Genomic DNA, 17,694 nt, shown 5'->3' with positions numbered 1-17,694 from the left:
GTTCATGATGAATGCAGCTTCAACGCAGTAAGGCTCAGAGCAGCGCTGCACAAGCTTCATGCACATGAGAGCAGTCAATGCTCTCAGGCCAGCACAGCAGGAGGCACACACTGCAGTCCAATGCCCTTTTTGCTTGGGCAGAGTTTTTGTTTTGAACAGCTTAGGTTTACATACTCATCTACACATCTTGGCCCTCCCATACCATACATGTTGTGCATGTGAGTGAACTTGTCTGTGGTTCATGTACTTTACTGTTATGTACCAGGAACACACACACACCTTTTACAGCAGCAGTAGAACCTCACATAGTGCAGTGATTATCCACAGGATCGTGCAAAATTCCCAAAAGGGGTAGAAGACAATACACAGGTTCCCCCAAGCCTCACTGTCTCACACACACACAGAGAAGTCATTTCTGCATCCCTGATAAAGTGAACTCCAAATTCACTAGAAATACTGTCAGAAGAACACTGCCCAGCAATACATTAAGGTGGTTAAAATTTGACCTCATGATCCTGCTTGTTTGCACTGTGGTACCACCACAAAACAGTCATCTCTAAGCCATCTGCAAGAGTGTCATCTGAGTGGTGGGTCAGTCATATTGTGGGTACAGACATCCACAAAGTGTCTCCACAGTGAAGGTCTCTCAAGCCTCAGCCCTGAACACCTCCAAGCTTTCAGCAAGTCCCTGCTTCTGCCAGTGTGCCTGGCCAAGTCAGCTGTTGGCACGGCTATCAGCCACCAAAAGCGGTCAGAAACCTCCAGAAGAAGCAGCACAAGCACCATAACTAGGTTTGGTTTGTGTGTCTTTAGGCCACTCAAGCCAAACCCATTTTCAGCTAGACGTAACGAAGAAGGTGCTCTGCACTTAGCTTTTTCTTGACACCGCACTTGGGACTTTCCAAGCTTGAACTGGGGACATTGGAGCTACCTCAGTACATACCAAGCCAGTGTAAGGAATGCTATAGAAGAATTCATGAGCAGGACTGGATTTTGCTCAACCTTGTTCAAGCCCATAAAAGACCTGAAGTATTAAAAAAAAAAAATAAAAAGAGTGCTGATAGCCTTCAAAAGGTTCATTACTTACATTGCTTCAAGAATGTACCACCCAGTAAGATCTGACTGCTCTGTTTTAGGTTGGACAAAAGCTTAAAGGATGCTCTAACATAGATGGAGGGTAGCAGAAGACTTTTAGAGTGCAGCCCTTTTCTCCCCTTCCCTATTTGTAGGTTAGTAAAGTCTGGCCCTGTGCCTGGAAAGTTTGAGGCCAGGAGCTGACTGCTTTGGAACATGAGAGCTCATGCAAAACAGGTCTTCAACTGTCCAGCAATTTTACTTACCCAATGGCTTTTCACTGCTACTAGAACTTTCTGCAGCATGACAAGAACAGAACAGCCTATTGGGAATTTCACCCCCAAATATATATATATATATATATATATATATTTTAAGCCAGGAGCTTAATCATTCTGGAAACAGCAGACCAAAAACACATTGATACTTGATTCAAACCAATAATTTCATAATCATGAAATATTTTACTACGAAAATTTGAGGAAGATAGAGAACACCCCTCAGACCAAGCAGGAGAGAAGTATTCTGCTGCAAAGAAAGAAGATAAACAACATTTTCCAGCCCAGTTTTTAAGTAACACTGTATAGAATCACAGCTCTGATGAGGACTAATTTCAGCAAATATCTCTTAATATCTCTTCCAGTCCTATGCTTTCCAGAACAGGTCATTACCCCCTCACTTTTTAGTCTTCTAGCTCCAGACCCATTACTGACAACACTTTGCCCTACCTTCCAGTGACTTACATCAGTCTCTTGCCCTAACAGCTGCCATGTTTGCAGACCAGGTTACACTCCCTCACTGTACAAACATAACCTGTCTCATCCTGCAGATTTTAAATCAATGTGCAAACAACTCCACAAATCAAGCACTAAGTCTTGATTCTACTACTCCATTCTTTTTTTCCCCTTCTGTGTATTGCTATTTAAATAGATACTATCAGCTGACTACCATCAGGGTTAAGAGCAAATGCCCTTTCATCTACTAACCAGCTCACTATCACCTGAAATCAGATCATTATACGGGAAGGCTGTGTAAATTTGCTAGCAGGCCAATCCAAGCAAAAAGTTATTGTCTGTTTATGAAAGAGGTGTGAGCTGGGGTAAACGAGCAGATGGGAAAGGCAGTAGTTTTCAAAAGAAGAGTATCTGCAATACAAAAATAAAATCACTAAAGTCTAAAAAAATTATACTCACATACCTGGCAGCTCACTGCTCACCCTGCCCTTTCCTCCTGTGACTTTGAACCATCTTTCAAAGTGAAAATGATCCCAAAATAGGATTATTTCCATTTGAAATTCACTAGCTCAGCTTCATTTTCCAAGTTTCCTTTATTACCACAAGCAGCTTTGTGCCAAGTATCATAAGAGAAAACCCATGCCTATATGTTTCAGGGGATGTTCAAGCAGCAACAGTGTAAAATCTCAGGACCTGATTGTGTCTGCACCAGGAGGACTAGTCCCAGGGTCACTGGGGCAGCCAGTGCCACAGGGGACAGTGCACAGAGCTGTTTGCAGGTTAGCAAAGGGTGTGTCAGCTTCACCTTTGCCACACAGGGCCCCTTGGCTACTGGTAGGACAGCCAGGGTGAGGCACTGACACAAACAGAGCAGAGCTTGGCTTGCTTTGGCTCTGCTCTGACTCTGGCTGAGCATTTTTCTGCTCATTCCTTTCTTGCACTAGTGCTGGTGCCAAGGAATTCTTCCCAGTTGCCCTAACAACCATTCCCCACACAAAACAGGCAACTGCTGCTCATGTTTAACCCCAAAGACCAACAAAGAAAGCACCCTCTGAATCAAAACGGGCAAAGGCAGCTCATTTGGGTCTGATGGGGACATGACAGATGCCAGGAGTTCAAATGCCAGCAGTGGGTGTGAGGCAGCATTCAGGATGCATCGGGTGCTTGTGTGTGAAATATTTTGTGCACATCCCCAGTCACCTCTACAGGGATTATTTTTTTACAGAGTCCTTGATGGAACAAGTACAGGGGCCTGTACACAATTAAAGACAGACCTGCTGTTTGAATCAGCCCTGCAATGGAGAAGGATGTACACAGAGCTGCCTAAGGATAACCCCTTGATGCCACCTGCCATGCCCCTGCTGACGTGCTTCACTCTGCAGCAGGGATTGAGCCAGCAGCCCCACATCAGGCTCACTCTGATGCTGATGATGTGGTGCTTTCCCATCAGTAGCAGCTGCATCTGGATGGCTCAAGAGCCACAGAGTTCAAGCATTGTGGAGTGATTGGAGTGATCTATGTTAAGGGAGGTTAAATTTGAAAACAAGAGAACACAGTGTCACTTCTGGTTTGTTGGTAAAATTAGACATAATACTACTTTTTCACATCCTCCTCTACAGCTAGATTTTCCTTCAGCTTCAAAGTGGCTGTATTCCAGCCTAGATCTGGCAACACTGAGGACAGCATCCTGGAGCAGACTCCGTGAGATGCTAGTGGGTCAGCTAGGCTAGTAGCTTGGCTTGCAATTGCTTGGTAGCACAGTCTCTGAACACTGCAATACTGCAAGCAGTACTGTGCCTATGCCAAAGGCCCAAAGCCAGTACACTTCAGACCATGACCCTGGTGAGTGTATAGAAGCAGAGAGCCTATGAGCAAACAGACTGTTCTACTAACTCTAATGGAATTATTATACTTCTAATGTTCTTATATACTATATACTTATATCTTACATACTATATACTTATATACTACATACTTATATCAATATACTTCTGAGGTTCTACTTCTAATTAGGGCACTATTATATCATGATAGAAGAAACAGTTATAGATCAATACACACACACACACAAAACAAAACAAAACAAAACAAAACAAAACAAAAAACAACCCTTTTCCATCAGGTGCAGATGTTTCTCTGTGTTCCTTTGTCACCTATAAAACCAGTGGGAGCTCTGCCAGTGATTGGTATGAGTGCTGAGCCAGACTTAACTTTGGTCCCCCTCCCACTGTGGCAGAATTTTGACACTGCTGAAGTCAGCGTGTCCATGATGCCAGTTACACTGGTGACATTGTGATTGGTATCCTGACTTCTGTTTGTTTACATTCAGGTGTCTTGGTAGAGACAGCAAAGGCACTTGTGTCTCAAAATCTTGACAAAGAAAAACAGAGGCAAGGAGACATAAAGTATTACTTTCCTTTCCCAGAGAAGTGGTCTTCAGACTCTACTCAAGTACCTGTGATCTTCACCATCTAAGCAGACTACTGGGAACCCTTTACATGAACAAAAGTAAATAAGGAAGCTAAACTTTGGTAAATGGTTCTGCCTGTCTGAATTTGTCATTCAATGTATAGACAGGTCACTGAGCCAGATCTCACAATATGGGCACATACATCTGCCCTCTCACCCAGATGCCAGTTTCTGGGACGAACTGAAGAACACACAACTAGAAGTGTGTGTGAGGTGGGGGTTGTTTGTTTTCTCATTTTATTGTGAGCTTACACAAAGGCTGTTACTTTGTATGGGAAAACCAACATATTTCTCAAATTGGTTTTGTAGTAACAAGAACTGAAAACAGGGCAAGTAAGTTTATAATGGAAAAGACTTTTGTATCAAAGGCACTAAAAATAGCAGCAGTGCTGCTAAAACAGCCAGCTCTCCTTAAGCTGAGGGCTGTGGTCTAGCTGTGCTAGTTGAAAATCTTCCAAATGTTCTATTGTTTCCTTAGAGAGCTCTGCCAAATATAGGTGGTTCATCCTTAGTGTGGAATGAGACCAGCCCCTCTGTAATACTGAGATAATTAGAGGCCATGGGGATCAAACCAGAGAGGATGTGTTTAGAATCATGGAGAGATCAAGAAATCAAAATAAGTTCGTTCTCCCAAGAGTTAGGCTCAAAGTGCCACAGCATCTCAGTTGTGGGATGGTGGGATGTATCATCTGTGCCTCAACAGACTACATTGTGCCCCAAACTGTGAGTTATTTTCAGCACTAATTTTTGTCACAAAAGTGATAAATGAGGGCTGGATGTTTCAGACATTGAATCAGCAGCAGCTCATGAACCAGCTCAGTTAGATGCAAGAACAGAAGTACACTGATGGTCAGGGTTCTTCTGCCTGGAGGATTTTAGTCAGCACACATTTCAGGGCTGATTTGTGTCTCTTTGACAGTGATAGAGCAAGCAGGTCACAGCTCACCAGTGAATATGGCTATATAAAAAGTGCACTGCAGAAAGCACAGTGCTGCTGCATTATCAGCTTGGCTCTGCATGGAAGCTGCAAAGGGCAGAAGTATGGCTGAGAAAGGAGCAGCACTGAGGAAGGCAAAGGGAATAGCCAGGAAAGACAATCTGACCATGGCAAGGACTTGGGAAGGAGGTGAGGAGGTACCAGTAGTGGCAGAGGTCTGTGAGTGCTGCAGGGAGGAAAGATGGCAGCACCAAGGTTCGCCCCAAGTTTTCTCCAGCCTACAATGGAAACAGCGCTGAGCAGTGGCAATACCAGGCTGCAGTTACCTAGCTGCAGTCCTGCTATTGAACACCCCAGAAATGCTGAACAGTTCCCAGGTCCAAGAACTGCACCTCAGTGGAACTCTTAGCCATGAGACCTTTTCTATTGCAGAGATCTACTTTGGTGCAGGATAAATAACAGTAGATGCTGTTAGCTGATAGGCTTAGACAGTCATCTTCTTCTATGCTGGGTACTAGGGAAAGTACCACATTGCTGCCAAAGCTGTGTGGTGTCTTGAGGATTGCTTTTGTTGGGTCAGCCATGTCTCGTTCTGGTCATAGCCTTTGTGAATCTCAGCAGACTCTTAGGCAATTCCTATGCAAGCAACAGAAGTCCGGCATTGCATCACAAATTGATGGTAACCAGGAAACAAACAAAAACTCTTATCCCAGGAGACTTTTACAACTCTCATTTCCAGTTTATGTTGCTGTCAAAAGGCAGCTCTCTCATGCTGTGTGTGTGACCTGACCTACCACAGGGAGCACATACTTCCAGCAGCAGGCTGCTCCTGCTTGGTGCCCATGCAAACCCCATCCCAGCATGTGGCGTGGGCCTCATGCTCGTGGTGGCTGGGGACAGCTCAAGGGCCATACTGGTGGTGGGTGGTGAGGGTAAGGAGGGCCAGCAGCCGGCAGGAGTGTGGCCACGAGTTTTACAGCCAGGGTGGCAGCAGTGTGGCCACGGGTTTTACAGCCAGGGAGTTGCTGCTCCTTGGCAGGTCAGGCACAGAGAGCACCGTCGCCTTGTGGGCGGTACAGGAGCTGGAACTGCAGGTTTAACCAGGGGTTCCAGAGCAAAACCAGCTTAAAACACATTGTTATTATTATTATTTTCTTTAAAAGCCACGCTGACTTCCTGCACTGCTCTGGGAGCTCCCAGCAGGCTGCTCCACCGCGGGCCATCGGCTGTCCAGCCCTGCCCTCCAGCGGCAGCCTGGCCGGGGCCAACCGCAGGCGGGTGAGAAGGAGCAGGGGGACCGGTCCCTCGGGGCAGGAGGAGGCCCTGGGGGGCTCTCCCTCAGCAGAGGGGCAGGGAAGGTGTGGGGACAGCCAGAGACCTCGGTGGGGCGCTGGGGGATGCCAAACTGTGGTGGTATGGGTACAGCAAGATGGGGTTGGTAGCAGCCTTTACTCCATCCTGCGGATTGGTAGGGCTCTGCTCAGAGCATCACTTCCAGGGCAGCTTCAACCATCTCCCTCTGAGAGTGAGCCAGCAGGCTCCTGGGGCTGACATTTGCCCTCAGTGCACTGCCTGGCCAGCAGCAGTCTTGCAGGGTGCAAGTGCTTCTCTGCAGCTTGTCTGCCCTGTGCAGCTCTCCAAGAGATGGTTGGGAGAGGGGCTGCCAGGGCCAGATCCTGGCAGAGAGACATCACACACTTGGCTTGGCTGCAAGCACACCGACAGGCTATTTTTACGCTTGTTTCCTGCTGTTGATTGAGGCTGTTCACAACCAACCAAAACCCTGACAGTCCAGACTGAGCCTTCCACATGGCCAGTGTGGGGAGCCTGTCCCGGAGCATCCCCATGCAAAGGGGGGAGCTGCTAAGAGACCCAGAGAGGAAAGCAGGCAGCTGCTGAATTTGGACACAGCCACCATGGCTATAGCTGCAGAAACTGTCAGAGAAGGAGTGCTGAGATGCACAGTTCAACCAGCCATAGCTGGGCTCTGTCCTTCCAGCAAGGGAAACTGAAGCACAAAATGGAGGGCAGAGAAACAGCCAAAGCCTACTTCTCCTGTGGTAGCATTACAGGAAAGCAGGAAAGACTTGATGCTGGCTTTGCCACCCCACAAGAATGACACTGCAGAGCTGGTGAACCCAGGGGTGCTCAGTCAGCTCCTCAGAGCCACCCTTGGCACCAGCAGGCTGCAGATCAGGCTGTTGGGGAGCAGACAACCCCCACACGTACACAGCTCAGGAAAAAGAGGACGGGATTCCTAGATGATGTAGGAAACCTACCCTCCAGATATACCTTTCAGGAGACCCTGCCAGAGGCACTGAGGCCACCCATGAAACATCCCACCTGTTCTTCCCGTGGTGTTGGTGGGTCTAGATGGGTTAGATGAAGACCTGTTCCTTTGCTCCTGTGCTAGGGAGGAAAATGAACTATTTGCTATTTTGACCTGTGGGTCACTTCAGCAATGCAAAAACCATTAGAGCTGGCAAAAACAGACAGAAGGCTGGGAAGCTCCAGAGCCTGCAGGGAACTGTCAGTTCTCCCCACTCACTTGTTCCCTAGAAAAGGATGAGTGCTGCAAGACACCTGCTAGCTCAGGAGGAGACGGACCTGACTCTGTGATTGTCCTGCTGGATGGCTGTCATTCACAATGTCTCAGACATGGGCTGTAAGCATTTCTGGAGAGGGAGGCTCCCAGTGACCCACAATAGACCCAAGTCTACTGTCATGATGGCAATGGCTTTCACGGTTTATTAACTATCTTCTGAAAGCATCTTTCTGCTGAGGACATTGCAGCATTTCCCAGCTGGCAGCAGGCCCAACAGGTGGAGCAGAAATTCAGTAAAGAATAGAAAAGACCTCTAAAGCTGACCATCACTAACTCCTACCTCTGGTCAGGTTCACTTTTGCATGAGGTATTTCTCGTATACAAGGAAACAGAGGCACAAAGCAGTCACACTTGTGTTTTTGAGGAGGTTGAGCTGCCACAGATGCTTACCACATTTTCCCATTGGTTTTGGTTAGCCAAATATGCCTTTGATGACGTAGAGGAATCTTAAGACTCATGTTTTCAGCTCAAAGCATCTTCTTACATACTGAAATAATGGAGCATAGAAAACACTTCAGTGCACTTAATATTTTACCTGAACGGTGCACGAGCCATGATCTCTAAAGAAAGGGTAGCTTTATTTAGTAGCCTATCAAATGCATGTGTGTTTACTACAAGTGGATGTCTTGAATGCTGTGTTCGTCTGTGACCTCTGTGAAGACTCAGGCTATAAATCCAAACCCCTTTGCCCTCAGAGGGAAAAGTGTACACCTCCAGTGCTGTGTGCTCTGGGTCATGAGACCTAGGATATTGCTAAAAGTCTGCTCCCAAGAATCATGTCCCTGAGGTTCAGCAGAATGCAGGAGAACACTAGCATGGACAAAGGGCAACTCAGCTTCTACATGGCAATAACAAACTGGTGTGGGAAGAGCTCACTGTTGAACTTGGTGGCAAAGACACAGATAGGTTTATATAAACACTTTTAATGAAGTATTTATACATGCATGCTAATGCTGCATCTTGGAAAGTTTAACAGGAAACATTTTTCAATCAATGTCACAGGCAAAACCTTGCAGCAGGATGCCACATTGTTCCCTTGCTTTCAGGGCTTTTAGCTCTTTTGTTTCATCTTTGGGGTCTTACTGGTTCTCCTGAGCTGCTGTCAGAAATCAGAGTAGAACTTAGCTAGGAGACTTCCAGCATACCCTGCCTTGCAGTGACACGGGGTTCCTCAGTGTGAGGGGAGGGGGCAACTTAGTTGCAGAAACCGATGAAGCTTGGGATTACTCTTACCCCAAGCCCAAAGCACATTCATACAGTAAAGATCAGAAAATTTTCAGTATGGGCAACATACTCTGCCTGTGGTTTCTTTAGGAATGGGAGCATGGGGAGAATGGGTATTTTTCAGTTACTGGCTCAAATGCTGAAGCCAGTAAAATTCTTGCTGCTGACTTCCACGCAGCCACATGTTGGTGTATGTTCACATGTAAATGCCACTCCTGAGACTGTGAAGTATGTTTGGTGAAAGGTGCTAAATCAGCATTAGAGATTATTTATAGACAAGCCTGTAACCAAAGCCTTAGACTTAGCCCACACTGTGGGGAAGTTCAGGTCAAATCTGAATTCTGTTGTCTCAGACATGCAGAAACCTAACCAACCACAGCTGCAGCCAGTGTTGGGTTTTTGTTAACGCAGAATAAAAATGCCCAGAGCCTCGTCTCCAGCTTTTATTTGTGTGATCTCTTTTGAGAGCCCTAGCCTCCCTTTCCCGTAAGAACCAGATGGAGGAACAAAAAAGAGTGAAGGCCACAAAACCATTCTGTCAGCCTGGGGAGCAGAGCAAGGGCAAGCTGGGCTTTGTCAGACACCCCGATGCCATGAGGAGGTGCACAGCTCTAGGCAAAGGATTTCAGTTCCCACAGGCATGGGGGCACCTGGTTCAGTCACCATGCAGCTCCCCCCAGCTTTGTCAGAGTTCACACAGCAATCAGGCCCCCAGAAAGCAGTGCCCAGAGTTTTTCCAGGTGAGGCTTTACTGTGCTATGAAGCTGGGCTTAACTGACCCCTCCCATTATAGCTCCTTGGTAAGGATGGGGATAAGAGCCCAGATTGGCCCAGTGAGCATCTTGTACTCAGCTGGCTGCCAGACACACACTGCTTTCACAGGCAGATGGCATAGACAGAGCACAATTACCCCCCCCACACACAATCTCTGCTAACAATGAAGCTAGAGAAGCCTTTGCCCAACTCCAGCTGAGAAGGAAGTCACAGATAAGTCACAGATGTCCTTGGCATCACCCTGTCATGTTGTGTAACCCAGGTAGCGATGGCAAGGGCTCAGGGGGCTGCGTGTGTGCAAGGATCAACTTCATTTCCCATTGCACACAAGACTGTGTCTGCCATACTGTGCAAACTATGCACATAGCACAGCTCAGCAGCTTTGCAGCATCCTTGGTTTCCCATAATTGTAGCCTACTTAGGTTAGAGATTTTTGTGGATAACCCCTGCTGACCTCCTTGCCTGGCTCATGTTTCCCCCAGCCCCCCAACCTCTAAATCCTCAATGAGGCTTGGAGAGATATAGAGGAAGTCTTAGCAGCAGCGAGAGAAGAAAAAATTAGCTTCAGAGACAGTGAAGGAGAAGGGAGTTTAGGATCAAGTCCTGCATTCTTCAGGCAAGGCTTCTAGAAATCAGTAATTGTGCTCAAGTACAGATAAAAACCAACCATGGCCAGATGCTGGTGTCTCCAGTGTTTTCACAGGTGTAGGATTTGCTATAGAATTTGCTGTTTGCCAAAGACTTGAGCTCTAGCATCTTATTTTGCTTGGCTTTATGTTCCTGTTTCTATGCACTAGACTTCTCGTTAGATAGCAGCAATAAGCTCACATCCTACTCCCTGTGTCAATCAATGTTCAAGTACCAACTTCAGTGGAAGTTACTCATCATTTCTACCCTACCTCAGAAAAAAAGGTGTAAAATAAGTGAATGAGACAAGGATTTCAATTCTCAGGAAACTGAAGCACTGAATGTACCCTCGTCGCTAGTCATATAATGACTAAATAGCAACTTGGGATCGGAATTCTGGCAGCCCAACCCCACATACTCCTCCTGACTGTTAGAGGGTTGAGCTGATTAGAAACCCAAGTACAGACAAGCTTATCCCTTCTTAAGATGACCCTTACAATGAAATTCACTGTAGTGTTTAACCAGTAAGCACTTTTATTGTTGATTCTGAATCCATTAAGACTACATTATGTTGGATTACAAGACGTTGGCTACATCTCCCACATCTGCATGCAGGCATTACATTTGCAAGGTTTTCTCAGAAAAATGGAGCAGGCGCATAAAATGCATAAAGGTTATATGATTATAACATGGAAGCAGCATGTCAGTTACAGAAATTGGTACCACATGTATCAATACCACCCCCCACACACACCCCCATTTATAACTTCTTTGTCCATCAAAAATCAAACTGGTTTCTCTGTCCCTCATCTCTGTTCCCTGGCTGTCTGTCAGCCCCCATCCCCACTGTTTCTGAAAACACACTTTTTTTTTTTTTTTTTTAAGAGTTTAGTACAGTAAACTCTTAGCAGAGTTTAGTTTTTCCCTTAAAAACAAAAACCTTTCTCCTTCACTATTCCCTCCCCCCAAAATGAAAAATCTATCATAACCTACACATCTCTTCAAGCAGTGTTAAATGTTAGGAATCTATTGCAGTATCAAAAGTATCAGATCAGTAACAAACTTCTAAACATACTAGGATGACCCTAAAATTCCCCTTTCCCGAAACTACCGAGAACTGAAAATGCTATACTGCATTATCACACTTGCATGCATGTATCCTGAGCCACCTGTATTTATTCACCTTAAGCCCCTTTTAATAAATAACTGTCCAGCAGTAACATCCAGAAGTGTGCTGTCTCTTCCAAATTAAACTATATTTACAGAAGTAGGGCTGTTTTTTTCAGTGAAATGTTTTTTTTTTTTTTTAAAAACAAAACAAAACAAAATAACAACAATAAAAACTAGCAAACGATTAAAGAGAAAGCATATTATTGATCACGTTGTCTAAAGACCAACAGGAGTAAAAAGCATTAGGAGCACCAGGTGCACATGCATTTGAACTGCTACAGTTCATGAAATATCATTCATTGTTATGCTCACTCATTCAGATGAGGAGCAGATTATTTTCCTTTCTTTTTCCTTTTTACATTTAGGACTGTCTGCTCTGCAGGCTACTCCCACAGATGGCAATGCATGCACTGAGGTTAAAAGATGGCCATAAATATGCTTTGATCAATGTGGTTCTGTATCAGCTTTAAACACTTGGGGTTACCCTCCCCACTGCTTTGCACCTTGTGTCATTTCACATCTGTGCTAAGTGTGAGCCAAAGGTCCCTCAAATCCACATTTTTCTCTTGGATGAGAGGAAGCATTAGATGCTCACTTTTTGTTAAGTTTCAAATGATGCTATGAGCTGGAAAACACAGGGGAATCATCCCACATGAGAACATTTCTTAGCAGTGTAAGTACTGTAATCAAAAATGATATACATGCATATCAAAACAAACATAGTTAAATCTTAAGCCAGTTAGAAGGATTTTTTTTCTTTCTCTTATTTTGAGCCAGCTCTCAGCTGATACACACCAATATTACTGCCTTGACTTCAGTTGGCCTATGTTAATTTACATAGGTAAGGACACCATACACCAGGTAAGGATCAAGCTCGAGAATCTGAAATAGCAACTGTTTTCTCTTACTGCATTGTTATAGTGCCTGAGATCATTGTAACCAGGCACATTTCTACAAAACCAAAAGGCCTTAATGTAGCCAGTGCGGTATTTACATTTCAAAGGTAATTCAGCCAGATTCACTTTCTTTTCTTCCCACGTTACCAGCAAACTATCACCTAAACCTGCAGTGCTGCCATCATAGAAGCTGGTGGGGGGTACCAAAAACTTTGAGTTATCCACCACACGCTTAAATTTTAATATAGTGAAGATGCTGGGAACTCCATTTATGCTAAACCTAATTTTCAATTTCTTGGTGCTTTCTGCTTTATCATACATAGATCTGATCACCTGGAATCACCAGATCACTCCTATTCTTGCTTCACTTGTACATTATGCAGAAATTGTAAGTAATTTATATCTGCAAGGCTTCCTATTTGTAGCAAAGGAGAATATTTTCCAGAACTACAAGTGACAGGTGTGTTGGAAGTTTGATTGCAGAGAGTCCTCCCTAAGCCAACACCTGCATTTTCACTGAAAGCGAGTTAAATTCTACTTTAACATCGATGAAAGTCTGCAACAACTCTGATCCCCCTTCAAGATCTATACAGGAGCAAGAGAACAAAGAATCTGTCTCACAGGCTTTTTCATTAGCTGAACTTTACTCCTGACACATTAGTTCAACTTGATTAGCAGATACTAAATCAGTAAGCAAATTTTCCCTTTTAGTATCACATAATTTGTGAGATCCACCATTATTACAATCCCATCACCACTTGTTGGTAAGAGACTTAGCATCTACAGAGCAGAGGCCTGCTCCAATCCCACAAGCAGATAACCCTCACAGGCTGTTTTGCCCTAGCAGGGGGATTTTTTTATTATATTTAATTACCCTCTGCCATTTCAATTCTTGAATAGCATTTGTGGCTTATTGTCCATTGTCCATCTAAACCATATTTGTGGCTGATGTGAGGCACTACCAGGTTCAACTGTATGTACACATTACAACACATCTTAGATCCAGCAAGTTTACTTCACATAGGCTTCCGTAGGACAAAAATAACATTAACCAGTGATCTCTGCTTGTAAAAGCACCTTCCCCCATATCCAGGTTCCCACCCTCTCACTGGAGTCATCCAGTTGCTTCCACTGGTGTCAAAAGTGGAGCTTCACCAGAACTGCAGTAGAAAATTGGACGCATTTAGATTCACCTTTCAGCTGAAAGAAATGGAGATAAGTAAGCGATGACTGTGTTGCACTGGCTACAGAACGCCTTTCCATTCATAGGAGTGCTGCTCTCTGAGCAACTTTTTGTAAAGGAAGAGAAACCAAACATTAAAAACCTACACACTTCCCACACACACAGACACATACATACATACACACAGTTCTCCTCCAAACAGAAACCCATTCTTAGAGATCAAATTATGCAGACCCTCTTCAAGTGGCTAAAAACATGAGGAGAGCAGAGTACATCCCAGTTCTCCTTTCTGATTATGAAGTCACAGGTCAGCAAAATACTTGTGCATAAGGATGTTCCTCTTGACCTGCAGGACATATTAATGCATGCAGAAGTGCTTTGCTGGCTCAGGCCTAAATTAGGAGCAGTTCCAAGGCCAGCTGGCACCCATGAGTGTGATTCCATTACCTGCACCAATATACATGAGGTAAGAGCGTAACTCAAGAGAGCAGAGCAGTGCAAGAGGAGAAAAGAGGCTCTGTGGTTCTTCTGAGTTTAACTTTGACAGCCTCAGCTGCATACACACAGCATGTCACAGTGATCAGCACAGACTGATGAGAGCTTGGTATGGTGTTCTGCAAGTGGGACTTCCACTGGAAATAGTAAGCCTGGTTCCTATGCACACCAGTGCAATGTTATATGCCTGTAAAAACTGCATGAAGAGGCCCTTACATATGGAATAGTTACATGATACAGTTAATGTTTTATCTTGGATCTATATGCCAATAACTCATATGATGTGCTACACACCCACACCTACACACAGATGGAGAGATAGGTATATGCTGAGCCATAGTGCAACATACACATTATTTCTACAAACATCCTAACTACACAGCTAATGACTAAGCTAACCAGCACAGGGATTTGCAGACACCCTCTCCAATACCATATGATAGGTACTGGTGGAGAAAAGCAAGCTCAGGTGTTACTTTGATTACTAGGGAATGATCTGGGCACAACCCACACAGATGCCACAACACAAACTAGGCATGGGCTGTCCCACAGTCCCGCGTCAAACTCCCACCTCTGTGTAGGTGCCCCATCACTTTTCTGATGACACGTAGAATTGAGGGCAAGCAGTCAAGACCTGGGAAATCCTCCAGTCAAACTTTATAGAAGAGAGGGGAAAAAAGCTAGCACCAACAAACCACACTGTGCCTATTGCAACCACAGGTAGCCTGCAAGGGCTACATGTTATTGGGATCTGGGCCATCTAAAGAAAGCTACTTATAGGGGGATTTATTTACGCCTGAATCACAAGAGGATCCAGTCCTGCCTGGCACTAAGCCCGAGAGGAAAATTTTTAGTGATTAACCAGCAATGGAATCAGTCCCTCCTGATTTATATGACATTCTGTTTGCATATGGTAGCATTCATGCTCAAATTTCACGTTTTTGTTCCATTTTGGAGTGTGTTTTCTGCAAATGAAAACAAAACACCTATCCAAAACACGTTTCAAAATTCTTCTGAACTTGGATGAAGCTGAACCTAGGTTCGGACTTCTGGAACCAAAATCTGGCCTTCAGTGACTACCCCATGCAACCAAATCTAAACATACCTAGAAATGGCAGGCTCAAAACTGATTTTTCCAGAGAAAGACACCCCTCTTATATGTGAGATTACTGGCACATAGTCTTATCTTACCTTATTATTGTTATAACCTCCTTATAAAAATTTCATGGAAATTCCACCTGCAGAACTAAAGGCAGAAATTATCTTTGCAATTATTGTTCCATTTTAACATCTGGATGCAGTACTGTTTGGGAAACAAAAAGCAAATTCTTCAGAGAACTATGTTTAACCAACTTGCAGGTGGCAGCTATCAAAACAGATGCACGTGTATCCAGCTAAAGTTATTAACGTATGATCTAACATACCAAGTCAGACAAATGTCATGTGTAAATAGATCTTCAAACGTATACATATAAAAGCTGCTACTGTATCTAGATGATCATTTTGGTTTGTTTCTGTACCCCATAGCTCTGAATCTATCCACTGAATGTTTACTCAGCACGTGTGGTATAAATATATTCATACACTAAAATTGACACTTGGCAATTTTTTTCTATTTTTTTCTTTTTTTTTTTTTTTTGCTGACCAGCAACAAAATCTGATATCTTTAACTGTAAACCAATACTCAATAAATATGCCGCATTCAGCAAAGAGACATATTTTGTCGATCAGGATTTTGCTGTACTAAGCCATGGGCTGCGGAGGTGGCCGTGAAGGAGGAGGTCCAGGAGGGGCTCGAGACGGGGGTGGTCCAGGAGGCGGCTGCCTGGAAGGGGGCTGCAGAGACACGGGAGGAGAAGGGCTCCTTGGAGCATAGTTGAGAGGAACATCGTCACGTCGTGGCAGCTTTGGCGGTGGGCTGTAAGGGGCAGAGGTCCCATCTGACTTCACCCGAGTGAAGTTCATGCATCTTCCCTGGAGGTAAAAGAAAAATTCATTATTCATAACAAGCACATGTTTTGACTTATCAGCAACTAGCCAAGAGTGTTGTAAGCAGAGGGGCCAGGCTGCAATTAGAGGTCTTCATCCAATGTCATTCACTGGATCCTAGACATGACATTGAGACAAGACTGCACTAAAGGTCAGTACTAGAGTCCAATGTTTTTCCTTGGGTTTCAGAGCTCCTGCCTATGGAGAACAGCCTAGGACTGGTTTAACTCAAAAGGAAGCCCAGTGTGACTTTGCTCACATGCACCCTCTTCTTTGCTATGAGAGCCATGCAGAACCTGGCTCAAGCCACAGATCCACCACGAAGTCCTGCCTGCCTTGGTGAGATCCATTCCTGACACAGCTGTGCTGGAAAAAAAAACAAACTCATTGGGAAAAACAGGATTATACCAAACAACATTAGCAAAGGCACTATCTGTAGCTTTCCTTTTCACAGTGATGCTAGCCTAGCTGGTGTCCATGTTTCCAACACTGCTGGGATAGTACGTCTGTCTTCTCTGCTCCAAATGTAGCTGGGGCTTCTCTGTCATCCTCATAAAAACCTATGAGGTGTGGGATTTATGCAGAGGGAGCTCCAGTGGGTGTATTTTCAGCATGGATGTGGGATACAGGCAGGCAAGACCAGGTGGAGAATTGTGGATCTTGGAGCAGGAGTAGATGAAGTTTGGGGAAAAAATAAAAATAAAATAGCAAATGCTGAGGATATCTTACTCACAACTATGGGCTACACACAGCTACACCTGGATTTCCTTAAACCAAAACAAAGCTCTATACAGGTTCCCACTAACCAAGTTCCAGACAGGAAGAGATACAGACAGACCCCAAAGACCACCAAGCCTTTCCTGTGAGGAGCAGCCAGAGGCATTTCAAAATCTACAGGACAATCTCATTCAGGAACCAGGACCTCTGCTGTCTGCTTTACTTGCTTCTCCCATTGACCACCATGTTTTGTTACAAAGGAGTCCACTATTGCTGCGAAAGCCTCATGAAATCATGCAGACACAAACTTGGGTGCAGAGTTACAATTCTTGGCATGTCCGTACCCATCTCCTCACCTGGAGAGGTGGGAGGAGACGCTTTGGTAACAACCTCTCTGCTGCAACCTCAGCAGCAGCCTGCACCTGGAAGCCAGAAGGGCCTTTCATCATCACATGCAAAGGCTGGAGGTAAAGACTGAAAATGCACGAGTGGCACTGCCAACTGCCCATTTACAGGAGCCTTCAAATGCCTGGTGAACTAATCCCACCAGTCTCAGCCCCTGAATTTTAACACAGCAGCACTTCATAAACACTTCAGATAGAGAACAGGGTCATTCACAGCTCCTATGCACTTATCAAAAAGTGCACACAGACTTATTTTCCTCATTGCAACTGGGACTTGGTTTCCATACAAGTAACCATAGGCAGGAAAATACCCACCTCATTGGTGATGAACTCCATTTGCCAGCACTTTTTCCTTTGTGCAGCAGGCCTGTTTTGTTTCTTACAGTAATCATCCTA

The 17,694-nt window shown here is 44.8% G+C and overlaps 1 protein-coding gene across 1 annotated transcript in view; it reads right to left on the bottom strand.

Annotated features, from left to right (window-relative positions):
* Positions 1-10,963: 10,963 nt before the first annotated feature.
* The window catches only part of ANTXRL (ANTXR like), a 55,006-nt gene continuing 48,275 nt past the window's right edge, over positions 10,964-17,694 (bottom strand). Inside the window, exon 18 of the mRNA XM_082764579.1 lies at positions 10,964-16,162. Coding sequence (XP_082620705.1) covers positions 15,932-16,162 — 231 coding nt within the window. The 3' untranslated portion in view covers positions 10,964-15,931. The remainder of the gene's footprint in view (positions 16,163-17,694) is intronic.

Source organism: Aythya marila, assembly GCF_965140915.1.
Source record: "Aythya marila genome assembly, chromosome: 7".
In the NCBI taxonomy this organism is placed as follows: domain Eukaryota; kingdom Metazoa; phylum Chordata; class Aves; order Anseriformes; family Anatidae; genus Aythya; species Aythya marila.
The sequence above is the reverse complement of the archived record's forward strand: the minus strand, read 5'-3'. Positions and strand labels throughout refer to the sequence as shown.